Here is a 26,998-nt window from a genome sequence, read left to right on the forward strand (position 1 = left end):
ATAGTGAATACATCAAAACTATGAGCACACATGGAATCATGTAGTAAGCAAAAAAGGGTAAAACAAATCAAAATATTTAATATTTGAGATTCTTCAAATAGCCACCCTTTGTCTTGACAGCTTTGCACACTCTTGGCATTCTCTCAACCAGCTTCACCTGGAATGCTTTTCCAACAGTTTTGAAGGAGTTCCCAAATATGCTGAGCACTTGTTGGCTGCTTTTCGTTCACTCTGTGGTCCGACTCATCCCAAACCATCATAATTTGGTTGAGGTCAGGTGATTGTGGAGGCCAGGTCATCTGATGCAGCACTCAATCACTCTCCTCCTTTGTAAAATAGCCTTTACACAGCCCGGAGGTGTGTTGGGTCATTGTATTGTAGTAAAACAAAATGAGTCCCACTAAGATGGGATGGCGTATCGTTGCAGAATGCTGTGGTAGCCATGCTGGTTAAGTGTTGCTTGAATTCTAAATAAATCACGACAGTGTCACCAGCAAAGTCACGACAGTGTCACCCCACACCATAAACCCTCCTCTTCCATGCTTTACGGTGGGAACCACACATGCAGAGATCAAACGTTCACCCACACCGCATCTCACAAAGACACAGTGGTTGGAACAAAAAATATCCAATTTGGACTCCAGACCAAAGCACAAATTTCCACCGGTCTAATGATAATTTCTCGTGTTTCTTGGCCCAAGGAAGTCTCTTATTATTGGTGTCCTTTAGTAGTGGTTTCCTTGCAGCAATTCGACCATGAAGGCCTGATTCACGCAGTCTCTTCTGAACAGTTGATGTTGAGATGTGTCTGTTACTTGACCTCTGTGAAGCATTTATTTGGGCTGCAATTTCTGAGGCTGGTAACTCTAATGAACTTATCCCCTGCAGCGGAGGTAACTCAGCCTTCCATTCCTGTGGTGGTCCTCATGAGAGCCAGTTTCATCATAGCGCTTGGTTTTTGCAACTGCACTTGAAGAAACTTTCAAAGTTAATGAAATTTTGCACATTGACTAACCTTCATGTCTTAAAGTAATGATGGACTGTCATTTCTCTTCGCTTATTAGAGCTGTTCTTATCATAATATGGACTTAGTCTTTTACCAAATAGGGCTATCTTCTGTATACCACCCTTACCTTGTCATCACAACACAACTGATTGGTTCAAACGCATTAAGGAAAGAAATTCCACCAATTAACTTTTATCAAGGCACACCTGTTAACTTCTCTGCGCTACGGATCCCTTTAGCGGGATCATTTTCCTAAACAACCGCTGAATTGCAGGGCGTAAAATATTTATAATCATGCAATCACAAGTGAAATATACTAAAACACAGCTTAGCTTGTTGTTAATCCACCTATCGTGTCAAATTTTGAAAATATGCTTTGCAGCGAAAGCAATCCAAGCTTTTGTGAGTGTATCAATCAATGCTACAACAGCTAGCCCCAAATTAGCATGGTCACGAAAGTCAGAAAAGCAATAAAATTAATCGCTTACCTTTGATAATTTTCAGATGTTTGCACTCACAAGACTCCCAGTTACAAAACAAATGTTCCTTTGTTCGATAAATATTACTTTCATAACAAAAAAACGCCATTTGGGTTGCACGTTATGTTCAGAAAACCAAAGCCTCTTACGTTAAACGAAAATTCCAAAAAGTATCCGTAATATTCATAGAAACATGTCAAATGTTTTATCTGATCAATCCTCAGGTTGTTTTTAACAAACATAATCGATAATATTTCAACCGGACCGTAACCTATTCAATAAGAGAGAAAAAGAAAATGGAGAGCTACCCCTCTCGCGCGCAAAAAGGACACCTGACTAGTTTTGAAAAATCTCACTCATTTTTTCTCACTCATCCAAGTTAAAGTCTCCATGACAGCCAGGCCGGAGTGGTTGCACTGTCTGTCTCCCTTGGCTCAGTCCCAATAGGGACAGTGACAACCACTTGTCTCCCTTCTGCCCTCTCCTCCCCCTGCTTCGCCTGAGACTCGCATCACAGCAGTGCTGTGCCAGTGAGTGGATGGTGATGGTGTTGACACAGAGCTGCAGTCTCAGCTCTCAGTTGGGTCCATGTCACAGCCCCAAGTTCCAGGCAGCAGACTGGCAGCTCTGGGCTGTTGACTATCAATTATGCGCTCAACCCCTGGCTAGAGGATACCAGAGGGTGACACCTCTTGCTCTCCCTCTGGCTGGCACTGACCCTTCTGTGTTAGCCACTGTGGGATTAGTAGGTCCCTGTGAGCTGGGGGTGAGTTCAGCTTTTTAAAAGACTGCACTGGGCCTTCAAGTAAGTGACGATAAATCATGGTCTAAATACTTTCTCTAAAGATTACTGGTATGTGAACCCATCAACACGTACTCAGCATATCTAGACGGAAAACAAGCCAAACAAGGAGCTCTTCAAATTCCCAAGAAAGATAACGCTGCCGTTGCTTCTAGAGCTCAAATGAGAGTTAATACGAAGATGATTCATAATAAAGAGGGTGTAGTAGAAGAAGAGGAGAGGAGCAGCGGCGGCGCTGAGGAGCGCCACCTGACAGTCTAGGATTCCCCCGGGGCATGTGCCCTGGTACCCTCGCCAGTGGGCCAATCAGACGTCTCTGTTGAGAACAAAACACTGGTTAAGTTATACATGGGAACCTGAGCCAGACGTCGCATGGAGGGCAAACAGTCACACACCATCTCCACGTCACCACATCTGTTTAACTTTGTAAACTAAAGGTGTGTTTAGAATTATTTTTGTTGTATTAATGCTATTTAATCTCTCCTCAGACTAATATTATTCTGTTTGTCCTGTGGGTACCTTTGCCACTGTTCCACCCCTTGTGTATGGCGCTGTCGTGGTGTATTTGTATTGGGCTTTACAATCATTTACAAAAAGACTTAGAAATCTATTTCAAATTACAAAAAATAAAATGACAGTAAGGATCTTTAAAAAGAACTTGCAATGTTTTGTGTTGGCGGTAGTCCTATCTGTATGTGTCTCTGACATATATCTTGAGTACTGTAGCAGCATGGAATTCAACATTCACACAGCTGACTCAATGCTCGGTGTGTAGTATGGAGACCAATTAACTGTGTGATTGTTGTGCTTTACAACCAATAGGCTAGGCACCATGGAAATGGTCTCTCACAGGCCTACAGAAAACCAAAATGTTCAGCTGTAGGCTAGTTGCGCCAAGACAAAATGTTGGTAAAATAATCTGTCGTTGTCGGTTATTATTTTATTTTTTTAAGTACCCACTGCCGAGAGTAGAGGACTGTGGATTAGAGCCTAAATTTCACATCACCAAAATCATTTTCAGCCAGATCACATTCTTAGAGTGAAGCTTGTCATCTGACATGTCCTAATCTATTCCAATGCTTTACTTCTGTGTTATTTGCTGCTCCTTGACTTTCTGAAGTGGTTGTTCTGATTGGATGTGGGCCCTTTTGTGTTACTCTAGCAAGCTCTCAGGCTGCAGTCTCCTCCTCGCTGGCTTTCTAAAAGCCTCAGGACAAATGTGCAAATGCAGCCAAACAAACGCACGCGTTGATAGCAAGGCACTCTGAAGCATAGGGAAGGAGGTTCATTTACACGACTCTTATCTTCTCATTGCATGCTAGTTAACTTGCTGACGTGTTTTGTCTCAATGTTGTTATCTTAAGACTGGGTGGACACTGAGGTAATTAGAATGAATGGGAAAGTTAGATTAACACATGTCTTGAAAGATACTTCAGTTATCTGGGAGGCAACTTGAGAGAACTTGACTAGAGGGCTAGCCCATCTGTGGAGGAGAATGGCAATGGGCCTATTCTGAGATCCCCACTGAAGACTGGGTGGGGGTAGGGGGGGGGGGGGGGGGGGGGGGGGGTGATGAACGACTCGGCAGGCAGGGCCAAACAACCAGTCTTGTGCTGATCATCAATTTTCACACTTCTATCTGTGAGCCAGCGCCTGAGATGGTGAGGACTGGACTAGCGAGGGAGGAGAGGGGGAATGTTAGGGTCAATGCAGGCCGGGGGTCTGAATGAAAGAGATCTCTATCAAGTAGATGTGGTGTCAATGCACAGAAGTCTATGTGTATGAGAAAACAAGTATGAACATAAACACACAATACAGTATTCACATTTAAACATGGTTGCAATCATAAGACATAGAGCTAGACAGATCTCTAGTAAAGTCTTTGAAAAAGAGGCTTGCTAGAGCCTAAGCCTGGAGGAATGAGGGAAATGTGGAAAGACATGAGGCAGCTTGTCCAGGAGCAGCAGAAAACAGATACACAGGTAGAAAAATAAAATCAGCTTGATTGTCGCTCTGATCGATTGTCGGGGGCCAAGTTAACCTCCCCTTTCATGTAAAAAAAGTAATGACCATCATGCTTTTAAGGGAAAATTATAATTAGTTTGGGATTTTGGCAACGAGGCCCTTTAACTACTTACCAAGTCAGATGAACTCTTGGACAATGTTCTCTAAACTGCACACACGCAGCTCTCCTCGGACTGCCTTGAAGAGAAGCACTAGATTGAACTTCACTCAATTTTCTAGTTTTCCCCTTTAGTTAACACTACCAACATTTCACTCTACTGTGGGAATTGTGATCGAATCAACGCATTACCCACTTTCAATGTAGCATACCTTAACAAAACAAACTATGCAAGACATAGTATGCAAAACTAACTTTTCCAGAGATTTTGTTGTAGGCAGAGCGCATCGGAGTAGGATTCTATTGCACCGACACGCACGACTCAGGCCCACACTCTCCACAGACCGGTTCCCCATAACCAATCAGAGCTGCAGTAGGCCTATATGCGAACAGCCACTGCCAAATGGATCTGTGCCATTCATCTTGAACTGGACTGTGTTAAGGCTACAGTGTGAGCGGTAGCGAATAGATGTTTTGAGATCAAAGCGAAAGCTACATGTAGCCACATGTGCATATTTGTTAATAATATTAGCTAGTTAGTGCTTTATTAACCATGTTATAGCTAATTTCTAGTCAAATGGTTGAGTGGTTGCTTCCAACAAGAGCACAAAATGTATGCATTTCTAGCCAGCTTTGAAAAGCAAGTCAAGTTTTTTGTGTCTTAAAGGGGCAGTGTTGTATTTTGAGACATCTTGAATAAGCTAAGTAGCCAAAAGGCAGAGCGTAGCATAATTTGTTTGATTCTCTAATAATGGTATGGGAATAATAATGAATTGTATTTTGTAAAGTGGTTTCTTGTATAAAACAACATTTTCAGTCAAAGTGACTGAGGAACAAGTGGATAAACAGGTTAATGTCAAGCCCTGCATGTTGTTTTTTTCCAAAAGTCTCATGGTATGTCGGCCTACATTGAACACCACACATTGGCTGCTACTGTAGGCTGAATGATAGAACAGCTATTTCCATGTTAAAATGTTATAGGATGGATTTACTCAAATAGTTTTTGATGGTTGACCACTCTGGTAGGCCTTCATTATGATCAAATAGCCACAGTTGCCTACTTCGCCACTTAAAACTAACTTAAAGCAGGTACAGCCTCACATGCTGACAAAACCAGGCACGTGAATGTGTCCGCATGCTGATTTGTCCATCCACACGCGATTAGGACACGCTGGTTGAAATATCACAAAACCAACTATATTACATTTGGGGACAGGTCAAAATTCACAAAAACATTCATGGACATTTAGCTAGCTTGCTGTTTGTTGCTAGCTAATTTGTCCTGGGATATAAACATGGAGTTATTTTAACTGAAATGCACAACGCCTTTATTCTAGATCTTTGTAGACTTTTGACCCATTTTGAGTCACACAAAATCGTGTTTTGCTCTACTCTGACAATTAATACACAGATAAAAGGGGAAACCAAGTTAGTTTCTACTAATCTCTCCTCCTTCCGTCTTTTTCTGTGGACTTCATTTGGCGGTTGGCAACCAACGTTAAGGTGCATTATCACCACCAACTGGACTGGAGTGTGAATTGGATTGAAAACCTCAGATCAGCTTTCAATCCCCCATGTGGGTAAATGCTCCTAAAAATCAATGAGGAGATGTAAAGGGTGGGACTAGCAGCACGTCAAGCTTCAAAAATAGAACCAATTTCTATTTTAGCGCCTGGCTATGCATATGACGCGCGTAAGAAGTTTGGATTAAAATATTAAATGGATGAAATTAATAACATGCATGTGTACATTTATTTTGCAATGCTCGTGCACGCAACGCAGGCGTTGTGGTCAGCATGTCAGTGTTCACAGTAAACCCGCGACGGAAGTTGCACATAATTTTCACAACGTTTAAGTAAATCCTCAGCAGACCCGACATTTTCTCAGTGCTGAAAAAAAATAAAGGTTACATTGCTCGTGGAAGGAAGTTGTTAACTAGCGTTAGCGCAATGACAAAGTCCTGTAGACTCGCAAAACTACCTCTAACTTCCTTCATACGTGATGCAGACACATTTAAAAAAAAAAAAATAACATTGACAAAAACCCAAACTATCCAATTAAAATATGAGTTTGATCAATTCCAGTCCCTTTCCTTAGGGAGTCCAGGACCCTGGGAAAATAAATATATAGGACAAAACACACATCCCGACAAGAGACACTACAACACTACATAAAGAGAGACCTAAGACAACACAGCCTAGAAGCAACAACATGGTAGCAGCACAAAGCAGGGTACAAACGTTATTGGGCACAGACAACAGCACAAAGGGCAAGAAGTTAGAGACAATAATACATCACACAAAGCAGCCACAACTGTCAGTAAGAGTGTCCATGATTGAGTCTTTGAATGAAGAGCTTGCAATAAAACTGTCCGGTTTGAGTGTTTGTTGCAGCTCGTTCCAGTCTCTAGCTGCAGCGAACTGAAAAGATGAGCGACCCAGGGATGTGTGTGCTTTGGGGACCTTTAACAGAATGTGACTGGCAGAACGGGTGTTGTATGTTGAGGATGAGGGCTGCAGTAGATACAGTTGAAGTCGGAAGTTAACATACACATTTAAACTCAGTTTTTCACAATTCCTGACATTTAATCCTAGTTAAAATTCCCTGTCTTAGGTCAGATAGGATCACCGATTTATTTAAATAATGTGAAATGTCAGAATAATAGTAGAGAATTATTTATTTCAGCTTTTATTTCTTTCATCACCTTCCCAGTGGGTCAGAAGTTTACATACACTCAATTAGTATTTGGTAGCATTGCCTTTCAATTGTTTAACTTGGGTCAAACTTTTGGGTAGCCTTCCACAAGCTTCCCAAAATAAATTTGGTGAATTTTGGCCCATTCCTTCCTGACTGATGTCTTGAGATGTTGCTTCAATATCCACATAATTTTCCTGCCTCATGATGCCATCTACTTGGTGAAGTGCACCAGTCCCTCCTGCAACAAAGCACCCCCACAACATGATGCTGCCACCCCCGTGCTTCATGGTTGGGATGGTGTTCTTCGGCTTGCAAGCCTCCCCCTTTTTCCTCCAAACATAACGATGGTCATTATGGCCAAACAGTTCTATTTTTGTTTCATCAGACCAGAGGACATTTCTCCAAAAAGTACAATCTTTGTTCCCATGTGCAGTTGCAAACCGTAGTCTGGCTTTTTTAATGGTGGTTTTGGAGCAGTGACTTCTTCCTTGCTGAGCGGCCTTTCAGGTTATGTCGATATAGGACTCGTTTTACTGTGGATATACAGTGAGCACCATAATTCATTGGACAGTGACTATTTTTGTTGTTGTTATTTTGGTTGTGTACTCTAGCACTTTGAGTTTGAAAGGATACAATGACAATGAGGGTGAAGTGCAGACTGTCAGCTTTAATTTTAGGGTATTTTCATACATGTATCGGATGAACTGTTTAGAAATGACAGCACCTTTTGTACATGGTCCACCCATTTTAAGGTACTACAAGTATTTGTTGAATTGGCTTCACAGATGTGTCGTTAGGCAGGTGTATTCATTTGTGTAGTTATTGAATGCAGGAGAGCTGTTGATGAATAGTATTGATTCTAGACTTTGCTATTGTCTTTGGAGGTTGTTGTTGGGGTGTGACAACATAAGGAAGACAGCAGTGTCGATGCAAATGAAGCTGGCCGTCATAAGGCGCAGAAATGAAAATCAATCAATCAGGAACATTACAAAAACCCTGGGCATGCCCAAGTCAACAGTTTGGTTCATCATTAACAATAAAAACAACAACCGGTGAACTCAATTATGTCAAAAGACCCAGTAGACCACTGTAGTGGATAACCGGAGAATACTCTATGGTGAAGAAATCCCCCCTTACAACAGCCCAACAGATCAAAAACACTCTCCTGGATGCAGGTGTAGATGTGTCAAAGTCAACCATACGTAGAAAACTACACCAGCAGGACCACAGAGGGTACACTACAGTGGTAGGCTTGATTACCAACAACGACGAGGCGGCCTACAGGGAGGAGGTGAGGGCCCTCGGAGTGTGGTGTCAGGAAAATAACCTCACACTCAACGTCAACAAAACAAAGGAGATGATTGTGGACTTCAGGAAACAGCAGAGGGAGCACCCCCCTATCCACATCGACGGGACAGTAGAGGAGAAGGTAGTAAGTTAAGTTCCTCTGTGTACACATCACGGACAAACTGAATTGGTCCACCCACACAGACAGCGTTGTGAAGAAGGCGCAGGAGGCGCAACCTCAGGAGGCTGAAGCAATTCGGCTTGTCACCAAAAGCACTCACAAACTTCTACAGATGCACAATCGAGAGCATCCTGTCGGGCTGTATCACCGCCTGGTACGGCAACTGCTCCGTCCACAACCGTAAGGCTCTCCAGAGGGTAGTGAGGTCTGCACAACGCATCACCGGGGGCAAACCACCTGCCCTCCAGGACACCTACACCACCCGATGTCACATAAAGATCATCAAGGACAACAACCACCCAAGCCACTGCCTGTTCACCCCGCTATCATCCAGAAGGCAAAGTCAGTACAGTTGCATCAAAGCAGGGACCGAGAGACTGAAAAACAGCTTCTATCTCAAGGCCATAAGACTGTTAAACAGCCACCACTAACATTTAGTGGCCGCTGCCAACATACTGACTCAACTCCAGCCACTTTAATAATGGGAATTTATGGAAATTTATGTAAAAATGTACCACTTGCCACTTTAAACAATGCCACTTAATATAATCTTTACATACCCTACATTACTCATCTCATATGTATATGTATATACTGTACTCTATATCATCTACTGCATCTTGCCATCTTTATGTAATACATGTATCACTAGCCACTTTAAACTATGCCACTTTTATGTTTACATACCCTACATTACTCATCTCATATGTATATACTGTACTCGATACCATCTACTGCATCTTGCCTATGCCGTTCTGTACCATCACTCATTCATATATCTTTATGTACATATTCTTTATCCCTTTACACTTGTGTGTATATGGTAGTAGTTGTGGAATTGTTAGGTTTGATTACTCGTTGGTTATTACTGCATTGTCGGAACTAGAAGCACAAGCATTTCGCTACACTCTCATTAACATCTGCTAACCATGTGTATGTGACAAATAAAATTTGATTTGATTTGATTACACTACAAGATGCAAACCACTGATGAGCCTGAACAGAAAGGCGAGATTAGAGTTTGCTAAAAAGCACCTAAAAAGACCCCCCAAGAGTCCTGGAAAAAAGTATCGTGGACAGATGAGACAAAGAGGAAAGTGTGAAGAACAAAAAAAAGACATGCCCATGATCCAAAGGATACCACCTCATCTGTGAAACATGGTGGAGGGGGTGTTATGGCTTGGGCCTGTATGGCTGCCAGTGGAACAGGCTCACTTGTCTTCATCGATGATGTGACTGCAGACAGAAGTAGAACAATGAATTCTGAAGTCTTCAGAAATATTTTATCTGCTCAGATAAAACCAAATGCCTTCAAACTCATTGGACGGCACTTCATCATGCAGCAAGACAATGACCCTAAACATACTGCTAGAGCAACGAAGGGGTTTTTGATGGCCAAAAAGTGGAAAATCCTTGACTGGCCGAGTGAATCACCGGATCTGAATCCAATTAAACATGCATTTTACATGCTGAAGAGGAGACTGAAGGCAATAAGTCCCCGAAACTAGCAGGAACTGAAGAAGGCTGCAGTACAGGCCTGGCAGAGCATCACCAGGGAAGATCACCCAGCTTCTGGTGATGTCGATGCATCGCAGACTTCAAGCAGTCATTGCATGCAAAGGATATGCGACCAAATATTAACAATGATTACTTTAGTCTACATTATGTTAAACTGTCCAATGTTTTTTGATGCCGGAAAATGGGGGGGACTATGTTTCTTTTGATTTTCCCATGATGTCAAGCAAAGACGCACTGAGTTTGAAGGTAGGCCTTGGAATACGTCAACATCTACACCTCCAATTGACTCAAATGTCAATTAGCCTATCAGAATCTTCTAAAAACATGACATAATTTAAAGGCACGGTCAACTTAGTTTATGTAAACTACTGACGCACTGGAATTGTGATACAGTGAATTATAAGTGAAATAATCTGTCTGTAAACAATTGTTGGAAAAATTGTGTCATGCACAAAGTTGATGTCCTAACCGACTTGGAAAACTATAGTATGTTAACTTCACTAGGGTAGGGGGCAGCATTCGGAATGTTGTATGAAATGCATGCCCAAATTAAACTGCCTGCTTCTCGGGCCCAGAAGATATGATATGCATATAACTGGTAGATTTGGATAGAAAACACAAAAGTTTCCAAAACTGTTAAAATAGTGTCTGTGAGTATAACAGAACTGATTTGGCAGGCGAAAACCTGAGAAAAATCCATTCAGGAAGTAGTTTTTTTTTGTTGGTTTTGTAGTTTTCTATTCAATGCCATTACAGTATCCATTGACTTAGGACTCAAATTGCAGTTTCTATGCCTTCCACTAGATGTCAACAGTCTTTAGAAATTGTTTCAGGCTTGTATTCTGAAAAATGAAGAAGTAAGAGCAGTACGAATGAGTGGACCATAAAGTGTCAGAGCTTTTTCATGCGCGAGACCGAGAGTGCGTTTCTTGTTTACCTTTTAAATTGACGACGTTATTGTCCGGTTGAAATATAATTGATTATTTAGGCTAAAAACAACCTGAGGATTGAATTTAAACATTGTTTGACATGTTTCTATGAACTTTACTGATACAATTTGGATTTTTTTGTCTTCCTGTTTTGACTGCGTTTGAGCCTGTGGATTACTGAAGAAAACGCGAACAAAACTGAGGTTTTTGGATATAAAGAGACTATCAAACAAAAGGAACATTTATTGAGTAAATGAATGTCTGCTGAGTGCAACCATATGAAGATCATCAAAAGGTAAGGGATTCATTTTATCTCTATTTCTGACTTGTGTAACTGTTCTACTTGGCTGGTTACTGTTTGTAATGATTTGTCTAGTGGGCTATGATCTCAAATAATCGGAAGGTATGCTTTCGCCATAAAGCATTTTTTTTTTTTTTATCTGACACCGTGGTTGGATTCACAAGAAGTTAATCTTTAAACCTTGTAAAATATGTTTTGTTTTCTGAATTTTTATAATGAGTATTTCTGTATTTGAATTTGGCGCCCAGCTGTTTCACTGGCTTTTAAAGAGGTGGGACGCTACCGTCTCACGTGCCCAAGAGAGGTTAACAAGAAATTTGTGGAGTGGTTGTAAAAAAATTACTCCAACCTAAGTGTATGTAAACTTCCAAGTTCAACTGTATCGCAGGGGGGAGTGAGGCCTAAGAGGATTTTATAAATAAGCATCAACAAGTGGGTCTTGCAACGGGTATACAGAGATGAGCAGTTTACAGAGGAGCATAGAGCGCAGTGGTGTGTCCTGTAAGGAGCATTTCTGGCAAATCTGAGTCAACCTTAATGGCTTAGTCCATCTGCATATATCCTATTGGACACATCTTGATTGTTATTAATTATTTAAAATGATTCACTCAAATTCAATTTTTTTTGTTTTATATTACAAAGCATGTCATAGCCCTTTTAAGACACCATTGCCTCTTTAAGAGCTCCGTTGCACAGCTGCGCCTAAACCATGCTTGAAACTTCAGTTGTTTTAAAAAACTGCAGTTACTAAGCCACGCGGGCAATTGTAGGTGTAGAGAAATAAACGGGGAAGCAATGGAAAGCTTTAATATTACTGATAGATTGGGGGTTCTGTCCATTTTATTCTTTACACCATTTCTAATCCACACTTGTTTATTTATTTTTTTTATCTCTTTTTTAACAAAGGCCAAAACTGCTTTCAAAAGTGTTTTTCCCACGATTGCATTAAGAATTGTTGTGCATTGACTGCTTGTTAGAATACGTTTCCCTCCCTATGGCTCTCGCAACTCGAATGCGCCTCAAGATGAATATTTCTCTCGCATTGAACACAAGCCAACTAGGTAAATAGGTCAACTATTCTACTATGGGGTCGTCTGATTTTGTTTTAATAACATTACATGGCAAAAACAGTAGCACTGGAAAGTTTCATTCAAAGCCTATACTTAATCACTCAGGATGTCTTTGCCAGCAGCTACAGTAGGCTACACACAACTGTTTGAGTTGGGCACATTAGAGTATTTAAATCCCTTCATCTCAACATCACTGTCAGTTCAGTGCACACAGCGTAACAGAGAAAATACTATTTGTATTTTGTCTCATCTCCAAAGCAGCATTTTTAAACGACCTCTCCAGAATCCATAGGACGGAAATCCGTCGCAGTGACAGAACTTTAACCCTGGACACATGCAGGCAGAGAGAGAAGGGGGCACGCAGGGAGACGAGTCTGAGTGGTCCCCTGGGAGGAGAGTTCTAAAGTGGGAGGCCAGGGGCTGAGGATAGGGCATGGGGCTACACACGCACAGTCGAGCGTCACACTCACACCCGATACCCAACACCATGCTCGCACACCCTTTTAAGCTTGTCCAGAAAGCACCTCACTATGTATGCATGCATAAGCGTATAGTTAAGCACATACCCTACCTCTCCCCACCTTACACCCGCCCAGACAACCAGGAATGAGAATATTTACATTGACCTGTATGACACCAACAATCACTCAGGCCCTTCCTTACTATCCCGTTCATCCCCCTCTCTCCTCCACCCTTCTCTCGCTCTCAACTCTCCATCTTGGATTATCAATTTCCACTCACATTCAAAAGATCTGTTCAGTCAGGCTATGTAAATCACAACAATACTTGGTTAAATCTGTGATTATTATTTTTTTGACCATGCTGGTCATTTATGAACATTTGAACATCTTGGCCATGTTCTGTTATAATCTCCACCCGGCACAGCCAGAAGAGGACTGGCCACCCCTCATAGCCTGGTTCCTCTCTAGGTTTCTTCCTAGGTTTTGGCCTTTTTAGGGAGTTTTTCCTAGCCACCGTGCTTCTACACATGCATTGCTTGCTGTTTGGGGTTTTAGGCTGGGTTTCTGTACAGCACTTTGAGATATCAGCTGATGTAAGAAGGGCTATATAAATCAATTTGATTTGAATTCAACTCGTTAGGCCAGGGACGGCTGGGTTTCCAGGAACCGCATAGTACAAATCTCTGTGAAACTGCGGGAGGAAATCAGGAAAGTTGAGTTTGATTCATTAAGCTGCTGAGCCAAGACCAGTCATGAGCTCCTGTTAAAGCTGGGCTACCGCGGCAACAGATGGAGATTATTTAAAAAAAAAAACATAGCTCAAAAGTTCCATAATAACTATTATATAACATGTGGGGACAGTTTGTGACTTTGTGCAACCGCTTTTATATTCCCCCTGACATTAAATATGATTGTGTGGCCATCTCAACACGCTCAATTAACTGCTATGTTTCATGGCGGAAGGCTTTTCCTCTTTCTGAACAATGACAACATCGAGAGAAAAAACAAATGTTCTGTGGTGAACATTTTCTCTGTGGCTGGCTGCCTCGATCAAATAACCTAGCAGCAACTGCTCTCTATCAGGAGGGAAAACAATGGTGTTGCAATCAAGACAGTGAACACTATGATTTACTGTCCCTGATTGGCACCCAGTGTGTGTAGTGTGTATGTGTAGCTAGAAAGATGCTGCCTGTGAGCGAGTATGTACTTGAAATGGGCAGCACTTGGGGAGGCTCCTCTGAGTAGGAATGTCAGGCATTTCATGATGAGAGGAGCTAGGGCTGCAGCCTGCCGCCTTCTCCACCCTGCAGAGGGTGTCAGGAACAGCTGGGGGTCATTTTCATCTTAGATTAACAACATGTTGTGATCTAACAGTCCTGGATATTTTATAGGGGAGAGTTGCACAATCTTGGCGCCAAAATAGCCCTGAAAGATCTACCACTGCAAGAGGACAGTTTCGATAGTTGGAGAGTCAGAGTTTGTGTGTAGAGTAGGGCTGCAATACTGCACTACTCTGGGACATGGCCATTTAGTGCTTTCAACATGGTTAACACATTACAGTGAATCAGGAACATACTGTACACAAACTAATATACTAGAGTTTGTTGTGATACTTACGTTAACTTTGAAGGATTGGACGGTGTTGTCCAAGAGAAGTATGTTGCAGACCACCTCCGTGTGCTGGCTGTCTCGTGCCAGCTCCGACGCCCGGACATTGTAAGATCTGCCAGCAGGCAACCGGAAGCGTGCGGTCATTACGGTCCAACCAGGGTCTGCAACAGAGACAGAGAGACTAAGGAAGCAGACAGTGACAACCTGGCCAATGTACAGATCAAGTTGACAGGTACACTCTTTTCTTGTCAAGTCGGTCTGGCAACACTCATACAGAATGACAGTTCTGAAATGCATTCTTTTGGGAATGAGTTAGAGGGCCGCAAAGTCTATCATACAGTACTACTGACATCAGCACTACGCTAACAAGCCTTCACACGCAGAGGGGGCAACAAGTGCTCCATCTGACAAGAATTAAAATGAATAGGGAGTACAGCAGCCTACATGTTGAGTATAACTCCATGTGAACGCCGACAGAATTGCACTAGGGATCGGCTATACTGCAGCAACGGAGGTCAAGGCAACTTCATTTAAACCTGATGGATCCATATGGAAGGCTTTTCCTTGCCTTTGAGTGGTTGTCACAAAATATCAGGAGGCATCACCGATGATGAATTTGAATGGCAGGAGATTGCCTGTGTGGGCAGGAGATTGTCTGTGTGTGCAGAAGTGCTGAGTTGCAGAAGTGCTGAGTTGAACACAGACATAGCAGGGGAACCCAGAGACCAAATCAAGTGTGCCGTGGAGAGTCACGAGAGCACTTGTTCCACGAACATACGTTGCCTGCTGCCCTAACATACTTAGTATTTCTGGGAGTGTAAAATCTCCTACAAGGGGGTACCAGCTCTCCCAGATCAATACCACATTGTCCATCTCTTTCTACAACTCCCAGATATGTATTTAGCCTGTCATATAAAGGTTCTGAGTATTGTCTGATGGGTAGTTGATGAATAACTAAGTCGCTCTGGATAAGAGAGCCTGCTAAAATGACAAATGCAAAATTAATATCTTCAGGCGTATCCTAATGCAGTGATGGCAAAAGTGCTCTTAGGACAGGAGATACAGTACTTGGAAAAGATTAGCCTAGTGTTTAAGAAAGGCCCTGGGGGGGGATTACTTACAGCTCACTAGTCACGCATACGGTATGGAAAGATGAATCTGATGAGACTCAGATGTACAATAATATATATATATTTTTTTAAATCCCTTCCAAACATCTTCAATATCTCCCAGAGTCAAGTTGAATCATGTTCACTGTTGACATCAAACGAGCAGTGTCAGCAATGTGAAAACATGTCATCTCTGTAACCGGCAGACTCCCAGGCATGCAGCGGCTGCGTTTGCCCTCACAACCCTGGTGTCATACATGTGGGGCTCTACATCGAGTGGATGGAGCGGGTACGCCGGGCAGCGATGAGGTGAAGTCATGAGGAAGCGCCTTCACCGCAGCTCAGTGACACACAGCTGCGAGCTGTTCCCTTCAGCCTCTCAGCTAGGCTGTGGAGACTAAGACAACCATGAGCCAAAAAGCTGTTTGTTGTATTTTTTATCATTCAACGGATGCAAAGGTTACCAGCTGTAATAAGAGAGCAAAACTACTCAAGGCGACGATATAAAAACTGTATACCAAATACATCACACACTTCCCACAAACGATTTCAGTTCTAAATCAAAAGCAGTGTGTGTGTATATAATAATAATAATAGTGTAATTAGTCTCCACATCCTGTCCCAATTAGAGGAGAACAAAGCCCAGTGAGTTAGCGATCCAGCAGGCAGCAGGACGGCCGGCCGCTCAGCCAGGAACGCTCCGCAAGAATGCTTCCATTATTGCTTCCAAACACTGGGCCTGGGCTGCCGTGTGTGTGTGTCAGGCCTAATGACCCCAGTGGGCTCCTCCGATGCTCTCGGCTTATAACAAACAGACGTCCCAGCAACCCCCGTCTCTGTCCCCCATCTTCCCACCTCCTTCCCAATCCTCCACCCGCCAAACCCCTCTCCACAGTTATACATCGGAAAGGTACAGTTTGTGTCCTCACAACAAGTACTCAAGTTCTGTCCCAAATGGCAATAATTTCCCTTTATAGTGCACTACTTTTGAACAGAGGCCTATGGGCTTTGGTCAAAAGTAGTGCACTATATAGGAAATTGGTTACCATTTGGGATGCATCCCAAGGCTTAGGTCAGTGCAGACCAGAGGATAGTAGAAAAGAGAAGAGGAATCTGAAGATATCCTTTCCTCCCTGCTACAGTAACATGCAGTAGTGTACTGTACACTGTTCGCCAAAACTGGGCCACAGAGAAACAGGTGGTCAATTAGATGTAGAGACTTGTGTTTCATCTTCATGTGGGGTGATATCGAAAGACAGTTGGAGAGTGCTGTTGTGAGACTTGGAGAATTCCTGCCAAGATCGCCAGCTATGTGACAACTCAAGGATGACAATACAATTAAGAATAGAGGCTTGTCTGAGAAAACTAACAACATGGGACTACCCTCCCTTGGTTGAGTACAAGAAAAAGCAACACTACAGGTTTGCTGTACTAGTATCTAGGACAGCACAGAGAATGGGCTCACAAACAACAGAGTGGGAAGAATGCTTGTTTCATAGAGAGGGTGTTCAGGGGTTGTATTTTCTAATAATTGCGCAAACTGTTGTTGCCTTCTCACCAAGCTGCTTGCCTATTGTCCTGTATCCCATCCCAGCCTTGTGCAGGTCTACAATTTTATCCCTGATGTCCTTACACAGCTCTCTGGTCTTGGCCATTGTGGAGAGGTTGGAGTCTGTTTGATTGAGTGTGTGGACAGGTGTCTTTTATACAGGTAACGAGTTCAAACAGGTGCAGTTAATACAGGTAATGAGTGGAGAACAGGAGGGCTTCTTAAATAAAAACTAACAGGTCTGTGAGAGACGGAATTCTTACTGGTTGGTAGGTGATCAAATACTTATGTCATGCAATAAAATGCAAATTCATTACTTAAAAATCATACAATTAGATCTTCTGGATTTTTGTTTTAGATTCCGTCTCTCACAGTTGAAGTGTAACTATGATAAGAATTACAGACCTCTACATGCTTTGTAAGTAGGAAAACCTGCAAAATCGGCAGTGTATCAAATACTTGTTCTCCCCACTGTATATGATAACAACATCCTGAAGATTGATTCTCTACTTAGTTTGATCAGTTTATTTGACTTGTAATATAACTTTTTAAAGTTTTCGTCCAACGTTTGCAAGCATCTGCGCAAGCGTTTGGACACGTGTACTATACATGCTAGCAAAAGTAGCTACTTGGACATAAGTAATGGACATTATCGAACAAAACAACGTTTTATTGTGGAACTAGGATTCCTGGGAGTGCATTCTGATGAAGATCAAAGGGAATATTTATGATGTAATTTCGTATATTTCTGTTCACTCCAACATGGCGGAGAAATGTTGTTAAATCTGAGCGGCGTCTCAGAGTATTGCATGGTGTGCTTTTTACTTAAAGTTTTTTTGAAATCTGACACAGCGGTTGCATTAAGAACAAGTGTATCTTTAATTCTATGTAAAACATGTATCTTTCATCAAAGTTTATGATGAGTATTTCTGTTATTTGACGTGGCTCTCTGCAATTTCTCCGGATATTTTGGAGGCATTTCTGAACATGGCGCCAATGTAAACCGAGATTTGTGGATATAAATATGCACATTATCGAACACATAAATGTATTGTGTAACATGATGTCATATGAGTGTCATCTGATGAAGATCAAAGGTTAGTGATTAATTTTATCTCTATTTCTGCTTTTTGTGACTATGGCTGTGCTTATTGTGGTTTGGTGTGACCTAACCTAATCGTTTGTAGTGCTTTCGCTGAAAAGCATATTTGAAATCGGACACTTTGGTGGGATTAACAACAAGATTACCTTTTAAAATGGTATAAGACACATGTATGTCTGAGGAATTTTAATTATGAGATTTCTGTTTTTTGAATTTGGTGCCCTGCACTTTCACTGGCTGTTGTCATATCATCGCGTTAACAGGATTGCAGCCATAAGAAGTTATTAAGGTCTGTTCCCATGTCCAATCCATAGGTTAAGCCTATTCTATAGGCTGGTGTAAAAGAACCACATTCAACACAACAGCAACACCAAACTGGAGAGCACTTTTACATTTCATTTTCGCAAAAAGGACAGCATCACAGATCCTAGTGCCAGAGTAGCCATATTTATGATGAAGGTAAGCAGTTTGTTTTCTGGTCATTGTTTTTGGAGGACATTCAACACTGTTGCACTATTGACATTAAACATATTGAGCCGGTATCATCATTTTACCAAACACCTTGCAATGGAAACAGAAATATCCCAGCTGGCATTTGTAACAGGACACCAGCAACTGAAAAAAAACACTTCAAAAATATTTTATTATGCTATCAGAATAAGGTCAGTGAAGACATTGTGACAGCACATAAGCTACAATGAATCAATTTCTGACTTATTGAGCAGGTACTTTTTGTCATGGACAGCTATCATCTCAGACCTTCCTAAAAAGATACATTTTTACAATCACACGAATAGCACTGAGTTGTGTTGTGCTCTCCCAGTCTCGTTTTTCCTCCTCCCATTGTGGGTAAATGTTTGGTGTGTTTATGTTACTCTTTTAGAATAAATTCAGCCCATCACTCCCAAGCAACGCCATTATGCAAATCATCAACTCCTTGAAGTAGGGCTGTGACAAATGTAAAATGTTCCTTAAATGTTTAACAGATTTGTTTTGTTGCATTTTAAAGATAATAAAAATACAATTACATGTTAATTCACATTGCAGATATTTTCCTGCGTATAACCCCTCGGTGGCAATGCAATTCCATCTACCGCAGCTGGCTACCAAACGGCGCTCACCTTACTTTTGTCCACCACCCACTCAGCAACGATGGTAATTAATGCTGTTTTTAGGTTCTCTGCTGTCACACTTCTCAATATGATGGCTCGTTGCAGTAATGTACAGTGGTTCCTCCTTTAAAAGTTGCAGCGTACTGCGGGGCAGTTTGCATGGTGCCGCAGAATTCTATGCCACGTTATTTAAGTGTGAACCACTGGTACCATTAATGCTAGTTAGTGCTAGTTTGACCACCAGTGGGCATCTTTGAGAAGCATTTGATAGCCTTCAACAATGGCTGTACTAAAGAATGCGGGCATGCAGGAGACCGGGGTTCAATACCCCGACGGGGAGGAAGGAGTACGCTGTCATTGTAAATAAGAATTTGTTCTTAACTGACTTGCCTAGTTAAATAAAGATTACACTAAGAGCATCTAGAGGCGAAAGAAACGCACACCAATTTTGTCTAGCAGAGTGGAACACTTGAAAAATTAAAAAGGAGAGCCGCACGCTCTAGGAGCTCAGAGGCAATAATTTAATAACCAACGTTGACAGACTAGCTGTCTTCATCAGGGTATATGAGCATAACATTTCTACACCCTAATTTTCGAATTCTAGTCTAATACCCAAATGGAGATTAAGTGAAAATAAAAACCTCATTGATTTATCAAGACCAGTACCCGTGCTTGTCTCAGAGCAGCGCGAAACGGTGCTAAAATAGTTGTAGGCTATTGCTTCAAATCCTATTGCTTCCAACTTCAATATGCTCTTTAAATAAGACCTACAGCACTATTAACAGCACATTACTCAACACTAGTGAGACATGTCCCCTACGGTAGGCCTACAGTATATTGAAAAAGATGACGTGACTCTCCGCCAATAATTACATTTTGAGGATTGAAGGATATTTCTGTAATTCAGTGATATTTATTCCCATCGTAATTCGTTATGGATCCATAACTAAATAAACATTGGCATTTTGAAAGACTATTTTTATCATTATTTTATTAATGAAAGCATAAAGATCCCATTATTAGTTATATTGTTTTAGTTTGACTAAGAACAGAACAGAGGGAAAGTTTCCCTAGTCAGCGCAATTATTAGTGGGACGCCCATTAAAGTGTTGCCAGTGTGTCGAGGTGAGGGTCCACCCCCTTCCTCGGGCCAAGTCGGTCTTCTGTACTGGCTCTGCGGCCCATCCCGTGCCTTGAACCTCAAGCACTTTCAGTGGATACAGCTGGAGAACTGCAAGGCAGTCCCATTGTGCGCCACTCAGGAGCCATGACCAATATATATTGTCCTGCTAATAACAGGGTTAATAATATATCTGTGAGAATATCCAACGGTCTTATAATTCTAAATAAATAATAAATTGTTTTGTTCAAAAAAAATATATTTGGGATTATTTAGTTTTCAAATAACATAAAATGAGTGAGAAAAATACCATTCTTGAACATGGGGTGAGACATTGTTACTAATTTGTAAATAATTATCAGTTTCTAGTTAGGTTTATGTCACCCATTCATTATCAGTTAGAGACACAGTAGGACCGAAAAAGCACAATCAGTGCTTTAACTCCCCCTTATGCTGATCTGGAGCAATGACGTGGTGACGCAGGGTACCGTACTAAACCACCAATGACCTCTAAGTCCCGCGGCGTAAGCGCTCAACTTTTAAAAGGAGGAACCACTGTATGCAGGGGTCGCGTTTAATGCAGAATTATAAGTTTTTCATTTGGGGTAGAAAAAAATAAAAAACCGCGTAAGAAAATGCTTCTTATTGTCATTTCTGCTTGGCATCAGACTCATTTTTGGCTTCAGTTGCACTTCTCCACTGAGGATGAGAAATCACAGAAGGGCATTCTATCAGCAGACAGTGCTCCGACTGATCTGTAGCATTTCTCCGGTACTTCTCAGTGTAGGTTACTTTTCTCCATTAGTTAACTTCAAACAAAACATTATCATAATGCTCATAGCAAGCTACGTTTCCTAAACAGAAATAAAGATCTTGCTTCTTCATTTTAAGATCATGTACTTGTCGCTGCTAGCCAAATACCATTGCACTTCATTTTTATCAAATGACATGAAGTTACTTTCTGCAGAGTATGTTACACTAAAAAAGTAGGCCATTTTCTGTGAAGGACAACTATAGTTGCACACCCCTGATTACTCTATTGAAGCAAATAAAACACTTGACTTTAACTTCTTGCAACTATAGGGGGTGCTATTTTGCATTAGCATAATTAACTCTACAGATTAAACTGCCTAGTACTCAATTCTTGCTCGTACAATATGCATATTATTGTTATTATTGGATAGAAAACACTCTAGTTTCTATAGTCGTTTGAATTACGTCTCTGAGTGAAACAGAACTCATTCTACAGCACTTTTCCTCCCAGTGTGTGAGATTTAGACATCTTGGCCTCTGGTTCCAGATCAGTTTTTAAAGTCTCTGTTAATCCTATGAGATACAAACACTGCCCACGCCTTCCACTAGATGTCAGTAAGTGATGACAATTTGAATGGAGTCTATTGCGCAATCACAGGCTCTATAAATGACCAAAGACCGGAAGTAGGATTCCTTTGGAGTCTGCGCTCAACGCAAGAAGGATATCTGACTGGCCTTTTTCCAAGTCTTGGTTTAGCCAGTAATATAGCGTCGGTCATGTTTTTACTCCTTATAGGTGTTAGAAACAACATAATGTAGTTAATTTAAACCGTTTTATAGCAATTTATATCCGTTTAGTGCGATTTTGAGGCATTGCTTTGTAATAGACTTTGAAGCTCCGGGCACGTTTCGGGGTCCCGATCGTACGTTAGTGAGCATTGACAGACAAGTGGACATCTTTCGACCAAAAGAAGATTAGACCCAAGAAAGGATTCATTGCCCAAGAATCTGATGGAAGATCGCCTCATAGTAAAAAATATTTAAGATGATAAATCGTTGTTCTGTAGAAAAATGTCAAACGCACGTTCTGCCATTTTGTTAGATGTAGCTTTGCTTGGCGCAACCTGTATTGAAAAGTAAGGATAATTAAAAAAAATGTAATTCCGCGATTGTATTAAGAATTAAATTGTCTATCAATCGCTGTCCACCCTATATTTTTTAGTCAAGTTTATGAGTATTTATGTATAAGACTAGATCACTGTCTAATATGGTGCACGACATTTTCTGACCAGCTGTGCTACTTTTGTTATTGTCTAACCATGATTTTGGTGGCTACATAAGCACATTTTCGAACAAACTGTATATGTATGTTGTAATATGATGTTACAGGAGTGTCATCTGAAGAATTCTGAGAAGGTTAGTGAAAAAAGTAATATATTTTGGCGATGATACGATATCGCTCTCTTTGGCTAGAATCAGTGCTCGGGTAACGTTTGCGTATGTGGTATGCTAATATAACGATTTATTGTGTTTTCGCTGTAAGACACTTAGAAAATCTGAAATATTGTCTGTATTCACAGGATCTGTGTCTTTCGATTAGTGTATGCTGTGTATTTTTACGAATGTTTGATGATTAGTAATTAGGTAATACACGTTGCTCTATGTATTTATTCTAGTCCATTTGTGACGGTGGGTGCAATTGTAAACTATGATATCTACCTGAAATATGCACATTTTTCTAACAAAACCTACCCTATACCATAAATATGTTATCAGACTGTCATCTGATGAGGTTTTTTCTTGGTTAGTGGCTATCAATATCTTAGTTTAGCCGAATTGGTGATAGCTACTGGTGTTGAGAAAATGGTGGACAAAGAAAAATGGTGATTTTTGCTAACGTGTTTAGCTAATAGATTTACATATTGTGTCTTCCCTGTAAAACATTTTAAAAATCTGAAATGGTGGCTTTATTCACAAGATCTGTATCTTTCATTAGGTGTCTTGGACTTGTGATTTAATGATATTTAGATGCTACTATTTAATTGTGACGCTATGCTAGCGATGCTAATCAGTGTGGGGGGGGGGGGGGGGGGGGGTGCTCCCGGACCCGGGGTAGAGGCTCGTTAGAGGTTAAATATAAAATGCAAGTGAAATGGTTTAAAAAGCAGATTCTCATGGTCCATTTGAACATTTCGGAACTCTAACGCGACCCGTGTATAACAGCTTGTTCATAGACGTCCAACAATCTTAACACCACGTATCGGGTTTTTGAGAGCTCACGCGTTGTACTTGCAGAGTACAACTGCTCCATCCAGGCCGTCACTATTGTTCTACATGGGACACGGCATCTTGTAGTCTGGTTCTAGATATGCCGTCAGCGCGCATTGAAGCCGACATCCTCTACCATTGACAATGACTGCAAATCAACCGCAACCATTTCTGTAATCAGGTGGGATTTCATCACTTCGTCCCTTAACGCACTTTCAAGTGAAAAGCCTGTCTAGCGTCTGTTGCGGGCCTGCGCCGGCTGCCAGCAACGGTTTGGGTCTCACTTTCAGATGGTTAAGCATCACCTGTACTGCCACTGTAGCTCAATTCCACCAAGCGAAGTTCTCATTTCACCACATTCTCATTTAAATTATTGCCATACAGGACTTTCACTGCTGTCGTATGTCTCACCCTGCCATTTTTCCAACAGTTAATGACGATGATGTGTGGAGCGATTCAGATCTGTGGCAAATCATTTGAAAGACGCATATCTCCTCCTATGAAAGTTACAGCATTGTTGCGTTAGGTTTTTGTACATTTTTTATCTTTCCATTTATGATGGGGATCTGTTAGTGGTAGTTTTGTGATAAAAAAAAAAATGTTTTTCACAATGCAGTTAACATGGATTTTCTTCAAAACGTTGAAGATAACAAATTCGTTGAAACATTTACAACATTCACACCCCTACCTCGGAGAACCATTCAATCTCTAAAGGCCTTTCATACACACAAATAGCCCAGCTAAATAAACATTTAGAAAGTAAATTGTTTCTCAACTGTATTTCAGGTCGCTCTCTAAGGAGTGGTGTCTGAGGTTTGTTGCCGGATGGAGGTCTACTGCTTGTATTGGAAAAACTTGATTTCCTAAGTTTCTGTAGTAATACATGTTTCTGGTGTTCACTGGAACCTGTGTGAGTCAGTGGCTAGCTTACAGCTGAGTGGCCAGCAGCCCACAGGAGGTGGAGGCTAGGGGATAGTGTAGAGGGGAGAGAACAGGGGAGAAGGTGCAGTTTATAACTTAGGGTTTTACACAAGAGAGAGCTCCATTCCTTTCCAAGAACATCAGCTTTAACGTATTCTGAGCACACAAACATTGCTCAAAGGTCAGTTAGCTGAGCCCAGCGGCGGCCATGGCGTTGTCGCACTGCCCGGCCAGCCTCAACCCCCATGACCTTTACAGGCCTGCTTCCTGGGGTTGAGCTGTCAAATTAATGCACACAGGATTGTACACTTTTCTCCTCTGGCCAAAACAACTTTGACCACCTCCCGTTTAATTTCCAGACGCTTTCAGGGCTCCGGCTGTGAAGGTTTTTAAGACTGGTGTGTTTGCCAGTAGGGGCAAAATTTGCTTTGCCGTCAGCTCAGTCCAGAGTTAATTGAAAGCACACTGCGCTTCTGTTAAGCTACTGTATGAACTGTGCAGCTGTCAAAGCATGAGCATGCTGGAAATTTCAAAAGGTCTACATTCATTTGTAAAATGACTAAAATAAGGTTGAGGATGTAGATGTGAAGCCTTTGCCCCTTTACATTGATATGTGTTACAGTTGGATCCATCAATTTCCCATGATCATATAAGTGTGTTGAAATGATGTTAACATCAGGAAGTCTATGAATCTCAGCTGAGACTGAGTGACACCAGACTTATTTCCTCAACTTAAAGCATTAGAAAGGTCAGTGTCCTCATGAGGTCTCATGACCTGACAGACTGTCGTGACCTCTGCCTGGGAGCATGGCTCTACTTCACACACACCCCAGGCAGAGAAACACACACGGCTTGTCTATTTTTAACCAGCGCACTAGCAAAACAAGACTAAGAACACATTCGCTAGTAATAGTTGGTAAACATGTACACTCATAAAACATTCACTATCCTACACCGACTTCACTAACTATCAAATGGGACAGCAAGGTGCTAGTCCTGGGCCGAGTTCATCATTTTAAAAGCATACTGCTGTAACTATTTAACTGCTATTCAACGGTCATTGGAATCGTGCATTGCAACTAAATCTGCTTAGATATTGTGGTATAGATAGGCCAAGGCTACAGTCTATTACAGGTTCTTGGTCAATTAATACAGTTTGATTAATTTATTAAAACCACAAAATTTCCAAGTGCGGCATGATTAACAGATCAGTCATCCAGTGATGTGACTCAAAGTGGAAACTGGTTACACAACATCATTCAGGAGGAGCAGTTCAAAACAGGAGACACTCAGTCTCTTTCCCATTGCACTAGACTCAGGACTTCCAGAAAGAGAAACAGAAACATACATTTGATTAAAGCAACACATTCCCCTGATTTTTTTGGTGCTTACATTAGCAGGTTTAAATGTTAGGGGTCGTGTTCTGATCATGCTGCGAATTTCCACCCACATCCGTCTCGACCTTGCACATTCCTGCCTGGCAGCTGTCGCAGTGGGGAGGGCCAGGTGCGCCATGGGGTAGACCCCCTGCTGCTCCTGCAACGCGTTGACGGTTAACGCTGCAGCCAACTAGAGCCAAGGCAGCATGCCTCACGCCTGGCCTGATGGGTAGCTAACAGCCGGGCAGCTCACAGTCCGCTAGCTCCAGAAGAGAGGTGTGGCAGCAGGCAGGGGGAACAAGCCAGGGAGTTCCAGGGAAATCGATAGGCTGTAAGTGAATCAGCCTCTTCATTAGAGGAGCTGTAAAAGGCCCCAGGAGGTGCACAAGCTCAGGCTGCTGAAGGTAGCTACTAGTTAAGTCTGGCCGATGCATTGCTTAGATTTGGACAAAAACGTCCTCTGTGGTCTCCATGACTGCCAGGTTTTAAAATTGAGAGAATCCTGGGAGGTGTGGGTAGAGTGAATTACTGACACACACAACTGACCCTCTGTTCTTCAGGCTGTGTTTAAGGACACTGTCAAGGCATGTGTCAGTAAGTCCTAACTCACAACCAAATTGTCTTGGTAATGGTATTGACTTCAGTCAGCCAGGGGTCGTATTAACGCAGGATTCTGCATTTCTCAGGCAGAAAAGATAAACCGCAGAAAAATATCTTGCTGCGTTTTGTAAACACAGATCTAAAATGCTTCTTATTGTACATTTTGCTTGGCGTCAGTCAGGGTTCACTCCAAATCATGAATGTAAAAGGACTAATTTCGTGCTTCAGTTGCACTTCTCCACTCAGATGCAATAGCCCATCTTTGCTCGTCATTAGATCAACAGACAGCGCTCTGACTGGTGTAGGCTACTTTTCTCCAGTACTTTCCTCCAGTGTAGTTTTTCCTCCGGTAGCAAGTTAAAATGCAAGATTAACGTCAAGCAAAACATTAGGAAATGTAGCTGGCTACAAACTTTCAATGTAAAACACAGGTGAAATGGTTTACAGATTTTCTGGCATTCTGCATTTTGAAAATGTAGATTTCTGAAAACTAATGCAACCCCTGAAAGTGTTAGAATACTTTTTAATTTATATTTAAAAAAAATAAAATAAAAAAAAAGGGCTATTGGCATTAGGACAGGAGCTGACCAGCAACTGCTGTCAGTCAATTGGGTGCATGCC

The 26,998-nt window shown here is 41.7% G+C and overlaps 1 protein-coding gene across 2 annotated transcripts in view; it reads right to left on the reverse strand.

The window, feature by feature from the left end:
- Positions 1-26,998, reverse strand: part of LOC129821167 (tyrosine-protein phosphatase non-receptor type 4-like) — a 105,943-nt gene that overhangs the window by 58,188 nt on the left and 20,757 nt on the right. For both annotated transcript variants that reach the window (XM_055878512.1, XM_055878511.1), the window contains exon 2: positions 14,471-14,625. In XM_055878512.1, the coding sequence (XP_055734487.1) occupies positions 14,471-14,608 (138 nt within the window). In that variant the 5' untranslated portion in view covers positions 14,609-14,625. The remainder of the gene's footprint in view (positions 1-14,470; positions 14,626-26,998) is intronic.

Source organism: Salvelinus fontinalis, chromosome 23, assembly GCF_029448725.1.
Source record: "Salvelinus fontinalis isolate EN_2023a chromosome 23, ASM2944872v1, whole genome shotgun sequence".
Lineage (NCBI taxonomy): Eukaryota > Metazoa > Chordata > Actinopteri > Salmoniformes > Salmonidae > Salvelinus > Salvelinus fontinalis.